General features: G+C 41.3%; 1 protein-coding gene across 1 annotated transcript in view; it reads right to left on the bottom strand.

The window, feature by feature from the left end:
- RP2 (RP2 activator of ARL3 GTPase) overlaps positions 1-18674 on the bottom strand; it is a 74902-nt gene extending 56228 nt beyond the window's left edge. The window contains exon 1 of the mRNA XM_053580867.1: positions 18303-18674. Coding sequence (XP_053436842.1) covers positions 18303-18404 — 102 coding nt within the window. The 5' untranslated portion in view covers positions 18405-18674. The remainder of the gene's footprint in view (positions 1-18302) is intronic.
- Between the last annotated feature and the right edge of the window lie 302 nt (positions 18675-18976).

Genomic DNA, 18976 nt, shown 5'->3' with positions numbered 1-18976 from the left:
ACATGAAACTATAAAAATACTTGAGAAAGTGCAGGGAAAACTCTTGAAGGAATCGGCCTGGGTGAATACTTTATGAGGAGGACTCCCCAGGCAATTGAAGCAGTATCAAAAATCCATTACTGGGACCTGATCAAAATAAAAAGCTTCTGTACAGCCAAGAACATAATAAGTAAAGCAAGCAGACATCCCCCAGAATGGGAGAAAATATTTTCAGGTTATACCTCCGATAAAGGTCTAATAACCAGAATCCACAGAGAACTCAAACGTATTAGCAAGAAAAGAACACGTGATCCCATCTCAGGGTGGGCAAGGGACTTGAAGAGAAACTTCTCTAAAGAAGACAGATGCACGATCTACAAACACATGAAAAAAAGCTCATCATCCTTAATCATCAGAGAAATGCAAATCAAAACTACTTTGAGATATCACCTAACCCCAGTAAGAGTAGCCTACATAACAAAATCCCAAAACCAGAGATGTTGGCGTGGATGTGGCGAAAAGGGCACACTTCTACACTGCTGGTGGGAATGCACACTAATAAGTTCCTTCTGGAAGGATGTTTGGAGAATACTTAGAGACCTAAAAATAGACCTGCTATTCGATCCTATAATTCCTTTACTAGGTTTATACCCAGAAGACCAAAAATCACAATATAACAAAGACATCTGTACCAGAATGTGTATTGCAGCCCAGTTCACAATTGCTAAGTCATGGAAGAAGCCCAAGTGCCCACTGACCCACGAATGGACTAGCAAATTGTGGTACATGTATACCATGGAATATTATGCAGCCTTAAAGAAAGATAGAGACTTTACCTCTTTCATGTTTACATGGATGGAGCTGGAACATATTCTTCTTAGCAAAGTATCTCAGGAATGGAAGAAAAAGTATCCAATGTACGCAGCCCTACTATGAAGCTAATTTATAGCTTTCACATGAAGGCTATAACCCAACTATAGCACAAGAATATGGGGAAGGGCCAAGGAAGGGTAAGGGAGGGGGGAGGTAATGGGTAAGGGTGGAAGGAGGGGAATGGGTGGGCCCACACCTACTGTGCATCTTAGAATGGGTACAGGCGAAACTTACTAAATGCAGAATACAAATGTCTACATACAATAACTAAGAAAATGCAAAAAAAGTCATCTCTACAATTAAACTTCCATAATGATAACACGAGATAAAATAATGTAATTAAATTTTAATGGAAATCCAGTCTAAACGTAAGTACAAAACAAGATTCAGGAGTATAAGAAGCACCACATTTATATGCCAGGCATCATACTAAATGCTTTATAATCATTCACTCAATCTGTAAAAACCCCTATGAGTGTTGTATACTATAATTAACTGTTTATGGATGAGAAAATCAAGGTGCACAGAGGCTAAATAACCAGCCTAAGGTCACAGTGTTAGTAAGTACTTAAGTCTAGTCTCATACCCAGACAATCTGGCTCCTAAGTACATTCTCTTGGCTGCTACTTCATAGTCAACCACATTCAAACAAAAACAACTGCTTACTAGATGCACAAATCAATGGAATAGAGAGTTCGAAAATAGGCATATATAGAGAGAGACAAAGATGCAAAGGCAATTCAGTAGAGAAAGGATAGTCTTTTCAACAAATGGTGCTAGAACAATTGGGTATCTATATTTATATGCAAAAAAATGAATCTCAACCTGTACTGTGCACCATATACAGGGTGTTTGTGCAACTGCACACAAACTTTATAGATACCCTGTATAATAACTCAAAATGAATCATAGAACCTAAGTATAAAACCAAGAACAATAGAACTTCTTGAAGAGGCTGGACCACAGTGGTTTCCGCCTGTAATCCTAGCACACTCTGGGAGGCCAAGGCAGATGGATTGCTGGAGCTCACGAGTTCAAGACCAGCCTAAGCAAAAGCAAGACCCCCATCTCTACTAAAATTAGAAAAACTGAGGCAAGAGGATCGCTTGGGCCCAAGAGTTGGAGGTTGCTGTGAGCTTTGACACCACAGCACTATACCCAGGGCGAAAGCTTGAGACTCTGTCTCAAAAAATTAAAAATAAAATAAAAGTTCTTGAAGAAAACAAAGGAGAAAGTCTTTGCAATCTTGGTTAGGCAAAGAATTCCTAAATGTGAAGCCAAAAACACAAAAGAAAAAAGTGAAAGCTGAACTTTTACCAAAATTGAAAATGTTTGTTCTTCAAGAGACACAGTTAAGAGAAGATGAGTCATTAACTGGGAAAAGATACTTGCAAAATACACATGACATGGGACTTTTTTTTTTTTTCAAAAACACCATAAGAATAATCCAGTAAAAAATGAGCAAAAGATTTAAATAAGCACTTCACCAAATAAGAGATAAATAGCAAGTATGTGAAAAATGCTCAACATTGGCTCGGCGCCTGTAGCATAGTGGTTATGGCACCAGCCATACACCAAGGTTGGCAGGTTCCAGCCCAGCCCAGTCCAGCTGACCAACAATGACAACTACAACAAAAAACAGCTGGGTGTTGTGGCAGGTGCCTGTGGTCCCAGCTGCTTGGGAGGCTGAGGCAAGAGAATCGCTTGAGCCCAGGAGTCTGAGGTTGCTGTGAGCTGTGATATCACAGTACTCTACCAGGAGTGACATAGTGAGACTTTGTCTCAAAAAAAAATGCTCACCATCATTAGTCATTAAGGAAACGCGAGTTAAACCACAGTGAAATAATACTACACACTTATTAGAATGTATAAAACAAAAACAAAAACAAACTTACACTACCAAACAATGTGAGGATGTAGAGCAACTGTATCTCTCATACATTATTGGTGGCAAAATGGCACAGCCACTTTGAAAAATAGTTTGGCAATTTCTTATAATAGTTCAATTTATAATTTCCATATGACTCAGCAATCTCACTCATGGGTCTTTACCCAAGTGAAATGAAAACTTACATTCACTAAAAACCAGTATGCAAATATTTATGGTAGCTTTATTCATAATTACCAAAACTGAAAACAACCCTAAGTCCTTCAACTGCTGAATGGATGAACAAACTGTGGTGCATTCACACAATGGAATACTATTCTGTAATAAAAAGGAACTCTTGACACATGCAACAACATGGATGAATCTTAAATGCATCATGCTAAGTCAAAGAAGCCAGACTCAAAAGGTTACGTACTATATGATTCCATTTATATGACATTCTAAAAAAACACTTAAATAGGGATAGAAAACTGATCAGGGGCTGAAAGTGGGGGTGATTGCAAAAGAAGAAATTGACTATAAAGGAAGAAATATTGGCAGATGGAACTGTTCTATATTTTGATTGGTGACAGCTACACAACTCTGTTAGTTAAAACTCAGAGAACTGTATACTTAAAAGGGTAAATTTTACTGTATGTAAATTATACTTCAATTTAACATAAATATTAAAATTTAAATATTAACTCAGCTATAGCATGTAGCTGAAAGATTATTTCGCAAATGAAAATGGCAGTGTCACATAATTATAGAAATAATAAGATCAGTCTCTTGATGAAAGAAAGTAAAGTATTGCATTTAAATTAGTTCACTATATTGTTAAATATATAACCACAAGAATTATGAGATTTTAGGACTGGAAGGAATTTTCTGTCTAATCTAATCTATCCTTATATCCTATCATATTCCCTTTGGTCACCCAGATTGGTCTGAATGCTTCCTCATGAGCTACTCAAAGAATTAGAGAACTGGAAAGGATCTTAGGAAACTGAGGGCTGGAAAAGTTAAATGACTACCAGTCAGGTGTAGTTGGGTGCAGAACACAAATTAAAATCCCAGTCCTGGGCTGGATGTGGTGACTCATGCCTGTAATCCTACCACTCATTCTGGGAGGTAGAGGCGGATGGATGGCTTGAGCTGAGGAATATGAGACCAGCCTGAGCAAAAACGAGACCAGTCTCTAAAAACAGCCAGGTGTTGTGGTGAATGCCTGTAATCTCAGCTACTTGAGAGGCTGAAGCAAGAGGATGGATTATTTGAGCCCAAGAGTTTGAGGTTGCTGTGAGCTATGATGCCACCACACTGTTCAGGGCAACAGAGTGAGACTCTGTCTCAATCAATCAATCAAATCCCAATCCCATATACTTTTGGCTCCCTATACTTTTTCCCTTCATCAAAGCTTTATATGGGTGAAGAAAACGGAACTCACATACATTGCTGGTGGAAATATAAAATGGTGTAGACACTTCGAAAAACGGTTTGGTAGTACCTCAAAAAGTTAAACAAAGAGTTACCATTTGACCCAGCAATTCCACTCCTAGGTGTATACCCAAGAAAACTGCAAACACGGCTTGGCGCCCATAGCATAGCACAGTGGTTATGGCACCAGCCACATACACCAAGGGTGGCAGGTTCAAACCCTGCCCGGGCCAGCTAAACAACTGCAACAAAAAAATAGCCGGGGATTGTGGCAGGCGCCTGTAGTCCCAGCTGCTAGGGAGGCTGAGGCAAGAGAATCACTTAAACCCAAGAGTTTGAGTTTGCTGTGAGCTGTAATGCCAGAGCACTCTACCGAGGGCGACATAGTAAGAGTCTGTCTCAAAAAAAAAAAAAAAAGAAAACATGTCCACACAAAAACTTGTACATGAATGTTTATAGCAGTATCCATAAGTGCCAAAAAGTAGAAACCTGAAGTCCATCAACTGATGAACAAAATGTGGTATTTCTATAAAATGGAATGTTATTCAATAATAAAGAGGAATAAAATATTGACACGTTATAATATGGATGAACCTCAAAAATATGCAAAGTTAAAGAAGCCAGTCACAAAAGGCTAAATATTTTGATTCTATTGATATGAAATATCCCAAATAGGCCTATCTAGAGAGACAGATAATAAATTTGTGGTTTCCAAGGGCTGGGAAGAGGGAAATGGGAGTGACTAATAATGGCTACAGGTTTTTTTTTTTCCCCAGGATGAAAAGGTACTAAAATTAGATCATGGATGTATAACCTTGTGAGCTCACTAAAAATACTGAATTGTGCACTCGAAAATGGGTGAACTGTATGGTATATGAATTATATCTCCAAAAAGCTATTTTTTTTATTATTAAATCATAGCTGTGTACATTAATGCGATCATGGGGCACCTTACACTGGTTTTATAGACCGTTTGACACATTTTCGTCACACTGGTTAACATAGCCTTTCTGGCATTTTCTTAGTTATTGTGTTAAGACATTTACATTCTACATTTACTAAGTTTCACATATACCCTTGTAAGATGCACCACAGGTGTAATCCCACCAATCACCCTCCCTCCACCCACCTCCCCCCTCCCTCCCCTCCCTTTCCCCCTTCCCCCTATTCTTAGGTTATAACTGGGTTATAGCTTTCATGTGAAAGCCATAAATTAGTTTCATAGTAGGGCTGAGTACATTGGATACTGTGGAGAAAAGGGAACACTTCTACACTGCTGGTGGGAATCCAAAAAGCTATTTTTAAGTTAATAAATAAAAAAATAGTTTTTTCCTTTAAACAACTTATACAAAGGATTTTAAAAATTTTAACAAATTCTTTGACATTCCTCCCATCAAGCTGTCCCCTCCTCTTGGACCTGAGTGGGCATTTGTTGACTTCTTCAATAAACAAAATGTGGCAGAAATGATACTACTACATTCTTTTCTTTTAATTCTTCTTTTTTTTTTATTAAGTCATTTGTACATAGATCATAAATACATTTATGCCATTATGGGATTCAATGTGTTGATTATTTGTACAAATTGGAGTGCTTATATCCTACTAATCAACATAGCTTTCACCTCATTTACCCAACTACAGCATTAAGACCTTTGTGTTCTACACCTGATAAATCCAACTTGTACTTACAATGTGCTCCATAGGTGTGGTCCCCCTACTACCCCTCCCTCAATCAACCCACCCCCCATCCTATCCCTTCTTCCTCCCCTTCCCTCCTTCATCCTAGGCTATAGTTGTGTTTCATTTTTCATATGTAAGTGTGATTATAAATTGGTTTCACTACCACATTCTTAAGTCAAATTAAATGACTTAAGAACTCAAGAAGCTAGTTAGAAAAAAATCACGCAGTTTCTGCCAGTCTCTCATTAGACATTCACCCTTGGAACCCAGCCACCTTGCTGTAAGGAAGCCAGGGCTGCAACGTAAAGGTGCCTAGCCCTGAGCCCCAGCTGAGTTCCAAGCTGAAAGCCAGCATCAACTTGCCAGCCTGGTATGTGATTAAACCATCTTGAAAGCAGATCCTTCAGCCACCAGTCAGAAAGCTTATGCCACATTGACCAGAGTCAATCCTACTTAGTGTTACACAAATGGCAGAGTTGCAAACAAAGTAAACACTTGACATTGGTTTTCACCATTAACTTTTAGGGTGCTTTGGTATGCATCAATAGGTAACTAGAATACCTTCTATATTTAAAACAAGGTTAAAAACAGTGTCTAGCCTCCCATTCAGTGCAGACATTTCTTTCTAGCACGTAACATCCAAATTCTGTCTGAATGTTTGGACTAACACAAAGATCAGTTCCTCACAAATCCACCCTTTGCAATGATGAACAACTCTGGGATCTGCCTTATATTAAAACCAGTTCTGTCATACCCAAACTCTGGCACAAGTTTTGTCTCCCCAGAGGTGACCATTCCTGTCCAAATCCTCTTCTTCTGAACAGGCCTTTCCCTCATTAAACACACAAATTGATGGCTTTATTCAAAGTTACACAACAGACGCTTGAATTTCTGGGATGACATTTTTGTTTAGTATTATTTCTATTGAATATGAGACAAATATAACAGATATAAAATATTTTGTCTGTACTCCAATCAGTTTTCATACTTATGCGATCATTGTTTAGAGCAGTGGTTCTCAACCTGTGGGTTGCAACCCACAGGAACTGTATTAAAGGGCCACAGCATTAGGAAGGTTGAGAACCACTGGTTTAGAAAATCCTCATTTCTAACAGGGGTCCTCAAACTTTTTAAACAGGGAGCCAGTTCACTATCCCTCAGACGGTTGGAGGGCCGGACTATAGTTTAAAAAAAAAAAACTATGAACAAATTCCTATGAACACTGCTTGTATCTTATTTTGAAGTAAAAAAACAGGAACAAATACCTCTACCTCATGTGGCCTGCAGGCCGCAGTTTGAGGACCCCTGGGAGTTAGGAGGAGGAGTACTGGCATGAATAACTGGAAAATGGAGGGGAGACAAGATGGCGGACTGAAGCCAGCTTTCAACAAAGGCTCCCGTCCAGAAGGAGAGTTAAGGGACAGGAATTTAGTAAGTATCCTGGTGGACTTGAGCCTCACCAAGAGAGAAGGCTGAAGAACGCACATCAACACCGCTGAGGCAAGTTGTGATCACAAGGACGCAAACAAAAGGTACAAAATCCACCACCAAGCGGACGGGAGTCCCCCTCCCCCATGAGACCGGCTCAAGAGCCCCACAATTGAACAAGCGGGCAGAAATTAAAGGCCCTCCCACTACACTCCACGGGAGAGACCTTCTAAAAACTGGACCTACCTCCCCTACTGGGGTGCCGTGGCGTTCTCCTGCCGGACATAGGGCTGAATAAAACTTTGGGAATCCTTTGCCGGCAACCCTGAATCCCCGGCGCTCCCCTCCCGCCCACTGAGGTCTGGAGGCCTGTCCCCCAGGACTTCGGATCCTTGGGTGATTTCTCAAGGGGAGTGGACAGTCCCCGAGTTGCGACTGGTCAGCATTGACTCTGAGGCGCGCAAGTGAGGAGAGGGCACCGGGCTGAGGGGGAGTCACGCCTCACAGCACTTCCCTGCGGTGCAGTGCACCAACCCTCCCCGGGCATACGGGGCCCAAGACTGAATAAGACTCTGGCCTCCCCGCTGAGAGCTGAGAACCCCTACTCTCACTCGGGGTCTGAGGGTCTATCCCCCAGGAGTTCAGCTCCTTGGGTGATTTCTCGAGGGGAGTGCACAGTGCCTGAGCTGCGTCAGTTCAGCGCTGACTCTGGGATACGTGAGCGAGGAGAGGGCACTCTGCTGAGGGGAAATCAAGCCTTGGCGGCACTTCCCTGCGGTGCAGTGCAGGAGCCCTCCCCGGACCGTAGTATTGCGTAAAACTGAAAGAAACTCTAGCTTCCCCCCCCACTCCCAATCGGGGTCTGGGGGCCCATCCCCCAAGAGTTCTGATTCTTGGGGGATCTCTTAAGGGGTGTGGACCCAGCACAAACTGCGGCCGCTCAGTGCTGACTCTGGGGCGCGGGACAGAGGAGAAAAGGGTCGCCTGAGTGCCCACACCAGAGCAGCAGTTCCCTGGAGGTAGATCAACAGCCGTTTTTTCTTTAACGGCAGAACGCTCACTTCTGGATATTCTGAGGCCACACCCCCTGTCTCCCTGGGCAACCAGAGGAGGCCACCGGCCACACGGCTCACAAACCCGGGAAGCTTCCAGGGAAGGGCCGACCCAGAGAGGTGTTCAGACGCAATTCTCCAACAACAAAGACGTTTGAACTCAAAACAGCCCGTCTTCTGTAGGCGACGACAGGAACAGAGACAGAACCTCACAAAGTTGTCTGTTCTGTTCTGTTCTGTTAGCAGCATCCATCAGGGACGGGGCTAAGCCTGAGTGAACACCTCCTTCCCATCACCTGCATCAAACACTCAAAGATGTCAGGCCCCATCTCCTCCTGCTAGATAGCGGCAGTCTGCGGGGGCCTGGCAGACTTCCTTGCGATTCAGGCAGGTGCAAACCCCTGGAGTGTCTGTTCACTGCAGGCAACTGGGTTAGCCATCTGCAGAGATACCAGTGACTGGGTCCGACGGAGGGGCAAAGTGGGGAAGGAGACATCAACCTTCCCAGACTGCTCTGTTTGCTGGGTGGCTCCTCCTGACTCCACGCTGCACTGGGGTGAGCTGTGTCAGAGGAGTCACCAGGCCCCTGTGATCCAGTTCCCAGAGACCTCTTGAACCCTTCCACCCGAGACAAGTGCCGATTGAGACAGTTGATTCGGACCTTTTGAACTGGGCTAATAGAATGAGGACTTTTCAGGCGGTGCCCTGGGTGTGCGATTGTAGGAAGGTTTGATTCTCCTTTTCCAACTGGGGCCAGAGGTGGGCAGGCGGGGTGACTTAATTGCTGATTTTTCCACACAGCTGAGACTTCAAGCCAGAGTAGAAGTTGCAATAGGATCGAACAGAAACCAGCTGAAAACAAGACAGAACCACTTTGCTCCACCACACCAGACAGGGCCCCAGTTTCTCAGGCCACAACACTGTACGGGCCCTCGATAAAACCCCAGGGGAAAAACCAAAGGGAGTAAACCATGGGGCGGAATCAGCGGAAAAACTCTGGTAACATGAATAACCAGAATAGATCAACCCCCCCAAGAAAAGATACGGCAGATGTGATTGAAGATCCCATTCATAAACAACTGGCTGAGATGTCAGAAGTCGAATTCAGAATTTGGTTTGCAGACAAGATTAATAAAATGGAATTAGGAATTCGAGGAGAAATTCAAAAATTGTCTCAAGAATTTAACGAATTTAAAGACAAAACCACCAAAGACTTAGACACACTGAAACAAGAACTTACAGCCCTCAAAGATATGAAAAATACAGTAGAATCCCTCAGTAACAGAATGGAGCAAGCAGAAGAAAGGATTTCTGACATTGAAGATAAAGTCTTCGAACGCTCCCAATCTCTCAAAGAGGAAGAGAAATGGAGAGCAAAAACGGATCACTCACTCAGAGAACTCTCAGATAATTTGAAAGAAAAACAACATAAGGGTTGTAGGAATTTCGGAGAACGATGAAGTGGCTACCAAGGGCACAGAGGCCCTTCTACATGAAATTATGAAAGAAAATTTTCCAGACATGCCCAGAGAATCTGAAATTCAGATAGCAGACAGCTTCAGAACCCCAGCACGATTCAACCCCAATAAGCCATCTCCCAGACATATCATAATTAGCTTCACTAAAGTTAACATGAAAGAGAAGATCCTCAAAGCAGCCCGGCGAAAGAAAAGTATAACGTACAAAGGTAAGAATATTAGAATAACTGCAGATCTCTCTGCTGAAACTTTTCAAGCAAGAAGAGGCTGGTCATCAACTTTTAATCTCCTAAAGCAAAAAAACTTTCAACCCAGGATCTTGTATCCAGCTAAACTGAGTTTCATCTATGATGGAGAAATTAAATACTTCAATGACATTCATATGTTGAAAAAATTTGCCATAAGTAAACCAGCTCTTCAGGATGTTCTCAGACCTATCCTCCACAATGACCAACCCAATCCTATACCACAAAAGTAAACTCACTCAGAAACTTCGGATCAAACTCCAACTTCCACACTGGCGAAAGGATTAAAAATGTCCACGGGACCTTTGAAAAACTCGATACCCAAAATTCCACCAGACTTATCAATACTCTCCATCAATGTGAATGGCTTAAACTGTCCTCTAAAGAGGCATAGGTTAGCTGACTGGATACAAAAACTCAAGCCAGATATTTGTTGCATACAAGAGTCACATCTCAACTTAAAAGACAAATACAGACTCAGGGTGAAAGGATGGTCATCCATATTTCAGGCAAATGGTAATCAGAAAAAAGCAGGTGTTGCAATTTTATTTGCAGATACAGTAGGCTTTAAACCATCAAAAGTAAGGAAGGACAAGAATGGTCACTTCATATTTGTTAAGGGTAATACTCAATATGACGAGATCTCAATTATTAATATCTATGCACCCAACCAGAATGCACCTCAATTTATAAGAGAAACTCTAACAGACATGAGTAACTTGATTTCCTCCAGCTCCATAATCGTTGGAGATTTCAACACTCCCTTGGCAGTGTTGGATCGATCCTCCAGAGAGAAGCTGAGCAAAGAAATCTTAGATTTAAACCTAACCATCCAATATTTAGATTTAGCAGACATCTACAGAACATTTCATCCCAACAAAACTGAATACACATACTTCTCATCAGCCCACGGAACTTACTCCAAAATTGATCACATTTTAGGTCACAAGTCTAACCTCAGTAAATTTAAAGGAATAGAAATTATTCCATGCATCTTCTCGGACCATCATGGAATAAAACTTGAATTGAGTAACAACAGGAATCTGCATACCCATACAAAAACATGAAAGTTAAATAACCTTATGCTGAATGATAGCTGGGTCAGAGATGAGATTAAGAAAGAAATCACCAATTTTTTGGAACAAAACGACAATGAAGACACGAACTATCAGAACCTCTGTGACACCGCAAAGGCAGTTCTAAGAGGGAAATTTATAGCACTGCAAGCCTTCCTCAAGAGAACGGAAAGAGAGGAAGTTAACAACTTAATGGGACATCTCACGCAACTGGAAAAGGAAGAACATTCCAACCCCAAACCCAGTAGAAGAAAAGAAATAACCAAAATTAGAGCAGAATTAAATGAAATTGAAAACAAAAGAATAATACAACAGATCAATAAATCAAAAAGCTGGTTTTTTGAAAAGGTCAATAAAATAGATAAACCTCTGGCCAACCTAATCAGGAAAAAAAGAGTAAAATCTCTAATATCATCAATCAGAAACAACAAAGACAAAATAACCACAGACTCATCAGAAATCCAAAAAATCCTTAATGAATATTACAAGAAACTTTATTCTCAGAAATATGAAAATCTGAAGGAAATAGACCGATACTTGGAAGCACGCCACCTTCCAAGACTTAACCTGAATCAAGTGGAAATGTTGAACAGACCCATATCAAGTTCAGAAATAGCATCAACTATACAAAACCTCCCTAAAAAGAAAAGCCCGGGACCAGATGGTTTCACGTCAGAATTCTACCAAACCTTTAAAGAGGAATTAGTACCTATATTACTCAACCTGTTCCAAAATGTAGAAAAAGAAGGAAGACTACCCAACACTTTCTATGAAGCAAACATCACCCTGATCCCCAAACCAGGAAAAGACCCAACAAGAAAAGAAAATTATAGACCAATATCACTAATGAATATAGATGCAAAAATATTCAACAAGATCCTAACAAACAGAATCCAGCAACACATCAAACAAATTATACATCATGACCAAGTTGGTTTTATCCCAGGGTCTCAAGGCTGGTTCAATATACGTAAATCTATAAATGTAATTCAGCACATAAACAAATTAAAAAACAAAGACCATATGATTCTCTCAATTGATGCAGAAAAAGCTTTTGATAATATCCAGCATCCCTTCATGATCAGAACACTCAAGAAAATTGGTCTAGAAGGGACTTTTCTTAAACTGATAGAGGCTATCTACAGCAAACCCACAGCCAATATCATATTGAATGGAGTTAAATTGGAATCATTTCCACTCAGATCAGGAATCAGACAAGGCTGCCCATTGTCTCCATTGCTTTTCAACATTGTAATGGAAGTTTTAGCCACCACAATTAGGGAAGAAAAGGCGATCAAGGGTATCCATATAGGGTCAGAAGAGATCAAACTCTCGCTCTTCACAGATGATATGATTGTGTATCTGGAAAACACTAGGGACTCTACTACAAAACTCCTAGAAGTGATCAAGGAATACAGCAGCGTCTCAGGTTACAAAATCAACATTCATAAATCGGTAGCCTTTATATACACCAACAACAGTCAAATTGAAAAAGCAGTTAAGGACTCTATCCCATTCACAGTAGTGCCAAAGAAGATGAAATATTTGGGAATTTACCTAACAAAAGACGTGAAAGATCTCTATAAAGAGAACTATGAAACTCTAAGAAGAGAAATAGCTGAAAATGTTAACAAATGGAAAAACATACCATGCTCATGGCTAGGAAGAATCAACATTATCAAAATGTCCATACTACCCAAAGCAATATATAATTTCAACGCACTCCCTATTAAAGCTCCACTGTCATATTTTAAAGATCTTGAAAAAACATTACTTCGTTTTATATGGAATCAGAAAAAACCTCGAATAGCCAAGACATTACTCAGAAATAAAAACAAAACAGGAGGAATCACACTACCAGACCTCAGACTTTACTACAAATCGATAGTGATCAAAACAGCATGGTATTGGCACAAAAACAGAGAAGTAGATATCTGGAACAGAATAGAGAACCAAGAGATGAATCCAGCTACTTACCGCTATTTGATTTTTGACAAGCCAATTAAAAACATTCAGTGGGGAAAAGATTCCCTATTTAACAAATGGTGCTGGGTGAACTGGCTGGCAACCTGCAGAAGACTGAAATTGGACCCACACCTTTCACCATTAACTAAGATAGACTCTCATTGGATTAAAGATTTAAACTTAAGACATGAAACTATAAAAATACTAGAGAAGAATGCAGGGAAAACCCTTGAAGAAATTGGTCTGGGTGAGTATTTCATGAGGAGAACCCCCCGGGCAATTGAAGCAGCTTCAAAAATACACTACTGGGACTTGATCAAACTAAAAAGTTTCTGCACAGCTAAGAACACAGTAAGCAGAGCAAGCAGACAGCCCTCAGAATGGGAGAAGATATTTGCAGGGTATATCTCTGACAAAGGTTTAATAACCAGAATCCACAGAGAACTCAAACGCATCAGCAAGAAAAAAACAAGGGATCCCATCGCAGGCTGGGCAAGGGATTTGAAGAGAAACTTCTCTGAAGAAGACAGGCGCACGGCCTTCAGACATATGAAAAAATGCTCATCATCTTTAACCATCAGAGAAATGCAAATCAAAACTACTTTGAGATATCATCTAACTCCAATGAGACTAGCCTATTATCACAAAATCTCAAGACCAGAGATGTTGGCGTGGATGCGGAGAAAAGGGAACACTTCTGCACTGCTGGTGGGAATGCAAATTAATACATTCCTTTTGGAAAGCTATATGGAGACCACTCAGAGATCTAAAAATAGATCTGCCATTCAATCCTGTAATTCCTCTGCTGGGCATATACCCAGAAGACCAAAAATCACAACATAACAAAGATATTTGTACCAGAATGTTTATTGCAGCCCAATTCATAATAGCTAAGTCATGGAAAAAGCCCAAGTGCCCATCGATCCACGAATGGATTAATAAATTGTGGTATATGTATACCATGGAATACTATGCAGTCTTAAAGAAAGATGGAGACTTTACCTCTTTCATGTTTACATGGATGGAGCTGGAACATATTCTTCTTAGTAAAGTATCCCAAGAATGGAAGAAAAAATACCCAATGTACACAGCCCTACTATGAAACTAATTTGGGACTCTCACATGAAAGCTATAACCCAGCTACAACTTAACAATAGGGGGAAGTGGGAAAGGGGGGGGGTGGGTAGAGGGAGGGGAATCGGTGGGATCACACCTGTGGTGCATATTACAGGGGTATTTGCGAAACTTGGTAAATGTAGAATGTAAATGTTTTGGCACAGTAACTGAGATAACGCCGGAAAGGCTATGTTAACCACTGTGATAAAAATGTGTCAAATGGTTTATGAAGTGAGTGTATGATGCCCCATAATCATATCATTGTATACAGTTATGATTTAATAAAAAAAAAAATGAATAACTGGAAAATGAATACTATTTTCTGTACTGCTCATCTTCACTTCATTTACACTTAAATGTTTCCTGTTTTAACTCTAAAAGCCAGTAAACTCTTGAAGAACAGAGGTAAGTATTATAATTTTAAGCCTTCCTTCCTGTTTAAGTATACACATGTTGAACAAATTGCCTACCTATAGGAGGCACCATACAGGTAAAGATAAAAGCATTTTTTTCCAAATGATTTATGCACAAGCCTCATAATCCAAGAATATCTCTCATTGTGTCAGTGTGATAATTTTATAGTAAGTTTTTTTTTCCTTTTCAAAGTCAGCAGCAATAGAAAATTAGCTTCTTAATGCTGTTGACTACAGTATGTGAGTTGCTCTGACAATGTTTCCACAAACATTCTAATTGACACAATTTCTCCTAGCTTCAGTACCCTCAAGACCGACCCAATTATACAACTAAAAACCCAAACCTAAGGGGTACCCCTCAATAAAGACACCCTGGTTACATAACCTAAGGAAAAATATAAACACTTCTTTTCCAAGTTGCAAGGAAACTTTTCAGGCAACCCATTTCGTTTTCACACGTAAAGTCTTATAAGTTGAATGGTAATTGTCAGATATAACTTTAAAATTGTATATGCCATACTTTATATGTACTAAACTTTTAATACAAACCATTTCTGTTAATATACACATAGTATATCTATGTTTTCTGGGCTGTATCTGCATTCTATTCTGTTTAAAACACAATTAAAATCTTCTAGGAGCAAGCAAGGCCATGCTCAGTAAAAGAATCTTTGGATTAATAGAGAACATTTGTATGCTAGCCCAAAATGACCTCATGGGAGGCAAGGAACGAGGAAAAATTCTTTAAAATTGTATAAATTTGACAAGCTATCATGAGGCATGCCAGAGAGAATTCCTAGTAATTCCAAAAGAAAAAAACAATTCCAAAAATGAAAAGAAATTTTGGGAAATGTGGTATTTCCACTGGTCTTAAAATGCAAGCTGGTAATTCTCTTTCTTTAATGGTCCAAAAGACTTTGAAACAGAGTTGCTGTCAGAATACAATGGTCATTTACCTAGAAAATTTTTGATTAGCTGAGCTGATCAAGATTTTAACTTTTGCTGAGTACGGTGACTCACACCTATAATCCTAGCACTTGGGGAGGCCAAGGCGGGTGGGCGGATTGCTTGAGTTCAGGAGTTAGAAACCAGCCTATGTAAGAGCCAGACCTCTCTCTCTAAAAATAGCCAGGTGTTGTGGCAGCCACCTGTAGTTCCAGGTACTTGGGAGGCTTGGGCAAGAGAACTGCTAGAGCCTAAGAGTTTGACATTCCTGTGAGCTATAACACCCCACACTCAACCCCAGGGCAATAGAGTAAGACTCTGTCTCAAAAAAAAAAAATAAAGATTTTAACTTTTATTATAGACACATCCAGAAGCACTAGCTTATTTAACATATCCAGTAACATATATTACACCTCTACTACTATAGCACCTAGTAGTGTTCTCAAAAAATGTTCTCTGCGAGCTTAAAATGATGTCTACAATTGAAAGTTTACTACACACTCAAAGAAAAGCTTAGATAATATCCACTATTCTATTTTTTCAATGTACTTAGCCAAAAAGAAAAAAATCACAGAACACACTTATCTAAAAGGATTAACATACAAGATCCTAACGTATCCAAATATGTTAATAAAAGTTAACTATAGAACAATTAATGTGAAACAATGAGTCAGAGGCAACCAAGACTACTATACATACAAAATAAAAGCACTTTAGTTTATGGCTCGGTGCCTGTAGCTCAGTGGCTAGGGCACCAGCCATATACACCAGGGTTGGCGGGTTCGAACCCAGTCTGGACTTGCCAAACAACAATGACAACTACGACAAAAAAATAGCTGGGCATTGTGGCGGGTGCCTTTAGTCCCAACTATTTGGGAAGATGAGGCAAGAGAATCGCTTTAACCCAAGAGTTTGAGGTTGCTGTGAGCAGTGACACCACAGCACACTCCTGAGGGCGACATAGTGAGACTCTGTTTCAAAAAAAAAAAAGCACTTTAGTTTAGTTTTAGCTTATGACTTCAAAACAAAAAGCTGAAAGAAAAATAAAATACACAGCTTTCCTTTTTTTTTTCCCTTCCTTCTTTTTATTTCACTTAGACTGAGAAAACACAACTTTATGGCACACAGTTCAAGCTTAAAGAACACTGTTAGAAATCGGAAGGCTGAGGAAAATGATTTTGTGAAAACTATCAAATAATTTTTTTTGAGGGTGTCTCAGTTTCTTGCCTAGGTAGAGTGCCCTGGAGTCATAGCTCACAGAAACCTCAAACTCTTGGGCTCAAGTGATCCTCTTGCCTTAGTCTCCCAAGTAGCTAGGACTACAGGCACCTGCCAGAATGTCTGGCTATTTTTAGAGACTGGGTCTGCTCTTGCTCAGGCTGGTCTGGAACTGTGAGCTCAGGTGATCCACCTGCACTGGCCTCCCACAGTGCTAGGATTACAGGCGTGAGCCATAGAGCCCAGCTCCATCAAGTAATTTTAAACGATAGGTGCAATCTTCTTGTACAACAAAAAGCACAGTACTTTCATTTCCTACAGTACAAAATGTTGCCATCAAGTAACAATAAGAGAGGATAAATATACCATGTAACCCAAGAAGTATCTGATAACTAGAGCCAAAAAGGCAGGGCTGAGAACTCTGTAAAATACTTACAACTTCTTAACACTGACACTTGGAAACCAAAGTTTATATGAATAATTTCAGCTGGGGATTGGAAATCATGGAGAAAGGTCTAAGGTATCAAAATGTTAACAAATTTACCATTTACAGCACTCATAAAGTATTCTTGGGCAAAGACATCTTGTGTTAAGCAAGGAGTTAACTGCTGCTCATAACACCTATTTAAACATTCTCTTACTTTGTTTGGAAGAGAAAAATAATTGACAAATCTATCAAAGCATTTTAGTAAGCACGAATGGGGAACTATGTAGAAAGAGGAACCATTATGAAATGTATGACTAAGTGTGTTGTGTGCAAGACTAGTGGAAGTTTTCAAAGTTTTTTTGGTTTCTGGCTACATGAAAAAGTAAAAACAAGGGCGTGTTCATTCCAGTGAAACACTGCCTGGTATTTATGCCAGTTATTTTCACCTTACAGTCTTAACACACATTCCAAGCCTGATTCAATTTTCATTATTCCCTTCCGGTAACTGGAAGAGAAGAGAAAAGTAAAGCTTTACATTAAACAGTCCACTTAGTAATTGAGAAAATTCAGCAGCGGAACGTATCATAAGGCACCAAATAAGAGATTTACCGGGGAAAGCAGACAAAAGAGAAAACAGCCACTGAATATAAGCCACGGAGAGATGAGAATCGGTCACATGTGTAACCTGACGACTGCCCAAAATCCCGCTCAATACTGCTGGTGGAAACTAGGTGACTGAGAATCAGGCCATTCTCGGCTCCTTTGGTCCCTCTAGTCCACCCTCGGACAGGAAGTCGGCACAAGTATGAGTGCGGAGCCAAGGGAAGGCTCCTGGGGGTCCATCTACCCGCACAACAAACTCTGAGGCACCTTCCAGTGCTTCACAGCCCTACGGGGAGCCCGCTCTAGCTTTGTACTTCACGGCTCCCCAAAGTCCTGCACCCCGACTTCAACTACCCTCGTTCTAGAGAGAGACAGAGAGAGAGCCTGCGAGATAAAGTGGCAGCTGTTGGGTCGGCCTCTTAACGCTCCAGGGTCTTAAGGGATCCTTAAAGGTGCGGCTCGGTTGAGGACTGAGACAGCGGTTCCAAGACTTTCCTTACCTTCTCACGCTGGTCCCAGCTGTACTGCTTGGGCTGCTCCTCGTTGTTCTCGGGCCGCGAGTCCTTCTGAGCCTTCCGCCTCTTGGAGAAGCAGCAGCCCATGGTTCCGGCCTGTGGGTCTCACTGACCGGCCCACTCGCTCAGGCACCTCCTGGAGTGTGGGTGAACCCTGGGCACCTCGTTCCCGCAGCTCTCCAGGCACTGCCCCGTGGAACCACCCGGCCACCAGCAGCCTGAGTTAGCCCGCCAGGCCCAGCACCCCGTCTCCTTTTCCCTTCAGTTGCCCTGACAACCCACCATAGCCAATGACCGCTCAGCGCCTGTTGAGTCAGTCAAAACCTCTTCAGCAGTCATGCAGCGGCTTACGAGGAGAGGCCAACGTAGTCACACACCAATCCACGCCCGGCTCCTGCGTCAGCTCTTAACCCCAGAGTAGGCGGGCTCTGGCTAACGCAAGGCTGACTCCACCCTTAGCCCTGACCCGTCCCGCCCCCCACCCCACCCCTCCAGGGACCTGGAGGGGCTCCCTGGTGGGGCGCCAGGCTTCATCGGGTCTTTTTGCCTCTATTCTGCTAACAAATTCTAAGCGCGGGGAGAGGGGTGGAGACCTAGTCGAACTTCAGACTTATTTCATGATGCAGGTCGAGAGGGAACAAGAATTCCTGCTGACACAG

Source organism: Nycticebus coucang, chromosome X, assembly GCF_027406575.1.
Source record: "Nycticebus coucang isolate mNycCou1 chromosome X, mNycCou1.pri, whole genome shotgun sequence".
NCBI lineage: Eukaryota > Metazoa > Chordata > Mammalia > Primates > Lorisidae > Nycticebus > Nycticebus coucang.
This window is presented reverse-complemented; position numbering and strand designations above follow the sequence as displayed.